The sequence below is a fragment of the Brachypodium distachyon genome, chromosome 2, assembly GCF_000005505.3.
Source record: "Brachypodium distachyon strain Bd21 chromosome 2, Brachypodium_distachyon_v3.0, whole genome shotgun sequence".
NCBI classification, from domain to species: domain Eukaryota; kingdom Viridiplantae; phylum Streptophyta; class Magnoliopsida; order Poales; family Poaceae; genus Brachypodium; species Brachypodium distachyon.
The window spans coordinates 55893968-55899967 of NC_016132.3; the positions used below are offsets into that span (position 1 = coordinate 55893968).

At 42.1% G+C, this 6000-nt stretch overlaps 1 protein-coding gene across 4 annotated transcripts; it reads right to left on the minus strand.

Annotated features, from left to right (window-relative positions):
- Positions 1 to 458: 458 nt before the first annotated feature.
- Positions 459 to 5688, minus strand: LOC100826740 (probable UDP-N-acetylglucosamine--peptide N-acetylglucosaminyltransferase SPINDLY). Of its 4 annotated transcripts, none has more exons than XM_024458955.1 (12): positions 5408 to 5688; positions 4807 to 4877; positions 4659 to 4723; positions 4375 to 4467; positions 4195 to 4296; positions 3881 to 4045; positions 3691 to 3750; positions 3498 to 3633; positions 3214 to 3398; positions 1802 to 2080; positions 1533 to 1680; positions 459 to 1214 (listed from the first exon to the last, which is right to left on the minus strand). In XM_024458955.1, exons 1-12 carry the CDS (start codon positions 5584 to 5586, stop codon positions 874 to 876), a joined length of 1824 nt encoding a protein of 607 aa, XP_024314723.1. In that variant the 5' UTR covers positions 5587 to 5688; the 3' UTR covers positions 459 to 873. The 4 variants fall into 4 exon arrangements, with proteins under 4 accessions (XP_024314723.1, XP_014754703.1, XP_010232710.1 ...); XM_014899217.2 differs by having other exon boundaries at positions 3498 to 3619; positions 3691 to 3779; positions 4807 to 4874; positions 5408 to 5687; XM_010234408.3 differs by having other exon boundaries at positions 3214 to 3395; positions 3498 to 3619; positions 3691 to 3779; positions 5408 to 5687.
- Between the last annotated feature and the right edge of the window lie 312 nt (positions 5689 to 6000).

A 6000-nucleotide genomic window follows, 5' to 3' on the forward strand; every position in this document is an offset into this window, starting at 1 on the left:
AAAATTGAGTTATAAACAGAACATTTTCATCAGAAAATAATTACAAGCACCAAGGTGATAAACGCATGATGTACGTAACAAGAATCGAACGGTTTGCATTGCATAACATCTTCAGCGGAAAACAAACACAATACCGAGGTGATAAATGTGTGGTGAATACCGGTTTCAGAGCTTTATAACTGTTGAAGTATAAGTGGATTGTCTAGCCCCTTCCATCAGATCGGTCTTCCGGTTGCGTTGGCTAACGCATGAAGCTCTGGTATCAGAGCCAAGAGGTTCAAGACCCGGTTGCCGCAATTAAATTGCAGCGCACTTACGATCCACGTTTAGGCCTGCGGGAGACACGTGAGCCTAGCTCCTTCCATCAGATCGGTCTTTTGGTTGCGTTGGTTAGAGCATGAAGCTCTGCAGTAGCCGAAGACCACGGCTATCAGATCAAACGAGACGGAAAAGACAAATCAGCAGCGAAGGTATGAGGCTAAACTTGTAAGGCGACGAGGCTAAGGCTATGTCGAGTTGCAGTCAGAAATGTTCACATAATACATGCATGTTTCAGTGCAATTTGCTACCCAATTGTACTTCAAATTTGGGCCCTTTCCAGAGTGATGACAGGCCGCTGAAGATACTGAGCGCTGATATTCGGCACACTGAGGGCAGCAGCTCCCTCGATATCAGGCCTAACCTTAGAAGCCGTTCTTCTTTACACCTTCCAGGCGTCCACAGCATTCTGAGCAGCCCAATGCCTCCGAAGCATCGTTTCTGAGTTGGTCCCCCAAGAGTTGAGACATTCCAGATTAGAGAATTGTGCAACGAGTCCATCTTTGTTTGTAGCTCCAGAGGCTGAAAGGTTGTCATCATTCATCTTCTATTGCTCTAATGTTTCTTGGCCAATGCAAGAACTTTCGCCAAGTTCGATTTGGCAGCATCAAGCAAGTCATCAGATTTCACTGCGTTCTCAAAACAGCTTATAGCATCCTCCCATCGGCCCTCTGCGACAAATACAAGTCCTAGGTTGTTGTTGGCAGGTGCATATCCAGGACAAAGTTCCAAAGACCTTGATAACATCTTTCTTGCAAGTTCATACATCCTGTGCTGCCGGTAAAGAATTCCAAGATTAGAGAGGATTGCATGCGACTGCTGACTTGAAGATAGCACCAGCGCCCGTTTATACACAGTTTCAGAGGATGGGTCATCTGATAACTGCAATGCAATACCTGTGTGAATAGCCATCATAAGGTGCATACTCATTAGTCAAGGAGTTAGATTACAGAAAAATAATTGGGACACTCCAGTAAGTCAACAATACGGTGATTAAGTTCTTTTGCTCATAGGAATGACTTGGAGCATTTCTGAACTGATTAGATGAATTGGTAAAATGAGAGGATTGCTGGAACTTGAACCAGGTAAGCATAGCATATTGACAAGATAGACCATTCACTTGAAGCATATAATATCATGATCATTGACAAACAGAAAAGAATAATCACCAGATTGCTGACTTGTTTACTGACTGAACCGAGCTCAGAACTTACCAAGATTAGACCAAGCATAGCTGCAATCTGGGAAGCGAGCTATTGCAGCTTTGAGAAAATTTACAGATCGACTAAACTGAGTTGTGCACATATTGTATAAACCAAGTTGGTGCCATTGAACAGCATCATCTGGGTCTTCTTGGATTGCCTGCAGATAAGATGTCAAGATACGAATGTTTATTTCACTGCTTTCCAGTACCCATATTATGCACTTGTGAGATCAGGTTGAAGTGAATGGCTTTGTTTTGGTGATAGTTAGCGAACATCACCTGTTTTAGTGTATAAAGAGTACGCTCTTCTGCCTCATTTAGACTGATCTGCTCAACATCATAAGCAGCTGCAATTTCATGTTGCGCCCTGTGAGCCATTGCCAAACCTGCCCATGCGATTGGGACATCAACTGGGTCTCCTTCTTTTACAACCGTTGACATTTCATTTGCAGCCCAGAGAAGCTGATCATCAGAACACTGTGACCTTACAGCCTCTCTGATACGGTGAACTGCAATAGCATACCGAGCAGGCATATGATTGGGTTCAAATTTTGCCGCCTGCGAAGCATAGTAAACAAAAAAGTTTATGTCATCTCCTTTTCATCTTGTACACTCCGCAACTTTGTCAAAAAGAAAAGCAACATTGGCACCACCAGAACAAAATCCTCGCAAAAATAGAGCACCAGAACAAAAAGGAAGTAGCTTCAGTGATTGACAATGGTGGAGCTTTAGGGAAATTGGCTGGTTGACAAGCTCTTTTCAAGTTGACTACTATGGTTTTCATCAAAGTTTCTAGACCACAAACTCATAGTGATAACAAGCAGATAGAATCCATGGTTTAAACCAGTTTGAGGCTCTGAGCCTGGTACAGTTTGAGGTATTGGGCAGGGCAAGCACAAAAAATCTAGCTATTAACATCGAATCTCCAATTGACAGCACAAGCACAGCTTCTAAACAGACCGCATTCTTTCTGCCATATTGCCAAACAATTTTGGCTGAACCGTTTTAGCTTACCGCGGCCTTTCTACACAAAGTTTATTCAACAGCTAGAGTAGTATAGAACTGAGGAAGTGTGTAGACAAATTTAATATTTTAACACGAGAAAACCATTTACATAAAGCAATGGTAAGCTGATTGTATTTGATCTGTTAACTAGTGAACCCACAGAGCTTGCCCAGGTCAGTTGTAACTTAGAAGAGGATTCTGGTAAACACTGTGTCATTGAAACGTTAATTTAAACCATTGGGAATGGATAGTTCCTCGTGTCTTTAAAATATTCTGGAATTCAAAGTATTAGTTTTTGAACCAAGAACCACCAGCCAGCAGTGCACCGGCAAACTGCACTTCAGACTCATTCGATCAATGGTCAGATTCTGATACGCATGCAGTTTCTGTTCATAACACAATCTCCCAGGAGGCCAAGAACAAGCTTCTATATTGATCTAAGCTACGGCTAACTCTGAATTTAAGTCTGCTTCCCCCACTCACTTAAAAGAATAGAGAAATGGCATGCAAACGTCATCAAACAATTACTGGCTGTATAGCCAATTGGGGGTTGTCATTAGAAATTGAATTTCTCTGTGTTGACAAGATTTATCAACCTAAATATGTATATATGACAGCTATAATTTGAGCAACATTAACTGTCTGACTGACATGTTAATTAAAGGAAAAATAAGAACAGTTTTTACCTGCTCCAAACACCTCTTCGAATTTCTATGTTCACCAGCCATGTGATATGCATTTGCAAGGTTAACCCATACAGATGCAGCTTTAGGATCAGACCTCACAGCTGCAAGTAAGCATTCTTTTGCAACAACTAAGCCTTCTTTCTGATGCAGATAAGACCCTGCACTTACAGTATCACCTGCCCCTGCTATGTGACAACGTATAAAAAGAAGTCAAAACTGCACATTGAAATAAGACATTAAGAACTAAAGCAGAGAAGAGTATGGAAAATAAGTTACTAGTGTACCTGCAGCAAGAGATCCATATTTACAGAGAAGGAGAGCTCCATAGTTCACTAGAGCAGCTGGGTGATTTTGATCTTTCAAAACTAGCTCTTGAAAGCACTTTGAGGCCAGCTCTAGATTCCCACTGGAAATTGAGAACTATTAATAGTGTAACATGAGGAAATAAAAATTTAAATGGCATTTCACAGTTCACACCTTTGAATATATGCAACACCAAGATTCGCAAGCGAGTCCAGATAATCTGGAGCAACAGTCCTGAGAGTGGAAAAGACTGAGATAGCACTCTGGACAGGGTGAACAGTTAGGTAGGACTCCAAGATGTTTCACTTTAGGCACTGCTTCGTGATGAAAGGAAAGAAGTGCAACCGGATCAGAATGTTGGTACCTGAAGTTGACTACCTCTTAGAAGAACTAAACCAAGAATGTTCCAAACTGCTGCCTGCCTGGGGTCCAATTCAACTGAACTCTTCAGCTTAACAAGGATATCCTCCAATTCACTAGCGTCAAGCTCTTCATCAAAACTATCACCCATGCTTGCTTGCAAAATACACTGCATGAGAAACTAGCTGTCTCAGGGCTCGGTTGGAGGGGTGATAGTTTATTGTTATTACATAAGCAACTACAACCAAGAGCTGCAAGAAAAACTTAAATGGAAATCAAATTGCAAATGAGGCAAGTTTCATTTGGTAAGTGAAGAACCTGAGCATGATGAATCCTCACTGAAGAGAGTAAATCAGGCCTCCGCACTTCTTGTTCGTCTTGTAACAAAATTTCAGACGACTTTTCATATGCTATTATTGCCTATGAGATTTATGAAAGTGATTAAAATATATACAAATGCTAAATAAGTTCAAAATTTCAATGGGGAAGAACATTTACCTTCTGTGGCTGACCAAGCCTTTGGTACATCAAACCTAACATAAAATGGGCATGAGCATTTTTAGGCATCTTTCTGGCAACATGGACCAAAGCCTGCAAAATATTATGCTCTTAACCACATTTATATTGACCATTTAAATTCAAATCAGCAACTTACACATCAAGGTACTGTGATTCATACAATATTAAATGGTCTTTTAATACAATTTCACGTTTTTATATATAGTATGCAAGTTTTATATTCATTGTCCACTGGCACTAGGAGCTTAGGACCAAGAACTCACAGCTTTCAGGTTGCTAACTTTCTCCTCACGTGAAACAGAAGCCCCTTGACAATGTTGCTCAGCATCTGTTCACAAAGAACCATAAGTAACCAATTCACAACAAAAACCTTTCCCTCCACTACTTCGCATGTCAACTAGCATGCCTCACCTTCACATTCAACGGCATCAGGGTCCTTCGTTGCAATGATGTTTTTTGGCAAACCACCCTCAATAAAACTTCTGCAAGTAAAACTTATAAATTATCGATGTCTACGAATTCAACGGAGACCCAGTGAAACTACTCCCTCCGTTCCATAATTCTTGTCTCAAATTTGTCCAAAAATGGATGTATCTATTCCTAAAAGGTGTCTAGATACATGTAAGATTTCGACAAGAATTATGGAACGGAGTGAGTACCAAAATTAAGTAGTATTAAAGGTTATCTGGTGTAGAAATGTGTGCTACTTCTAAGATTGGTAATTGGTAAGTAAGCTTCGGACTTCATTGGATGAGCATGAGCAATCAATTCAGCACCCTATGTACGACTACGGACCTCGTGTTGAATTCGGCACAATTCGCTGGAGAAGTTATGGCAGAGACACCCTCACAACAAATGCAAAAAAAATCGCGTCCTAGGGTTACAACCTAAGATTAACCACCATGAGCCCGCGAGGACCGAACGCCCAATTCCAAACTATTTGCGGGGTCATGGGTGCACGAGTAGCAGAAGTCCAGCAGAGTCAGATCGGATATCAACTTCGTACACGTACCTAGTGGAGGAGTCCCCGGCGACCACCGGAACTGCGGCAGCGACGGCTACGGCGGCGGCGATGGCGGGGTTGGGTTTGGGGGTCGGCGGGTCATCCTCGCCGTCGCTCTCCGGCGGGTCGACGTTGAGGTCAGCGAGCATCATCGCCCTCGGCGGCGGCGTAGGCTGGGCCTCCGGCATAATCTCCTTCCGGGTCTCCGGCGAGCCTGTGGGGGTTTTGTGAGCTCCGGCCTCCGGATTCGCTGCTGTGTACTGGAGAAGTGGCAACGAGCTGTCCTCTCCTGTTGGCCGCCTATTAGATTGAAGCCTCTTTGTGCGTGGGTTCAACTGGGCCGGCCCAATGTATTAGTATAACATTTTTTTTTAGCTTCTTTTTGTCGGCAGGGTATCGGTGGGTGATTCAGTTAAAGTTTGAAAATCCCCTAAAAAATTGTTAAAGTTTAAAAAATGAAACGTACAGTCTCTCTCAGCGAATCAGATAAAAGGTGAAAACTCTAATCACTCAAACGAATTATATGAAAACTTATTTCATGATTAATCTAAGGGTTTTTTCATAAAATAGATTTATGTGATTAAATGTTTCACTTTTCATAG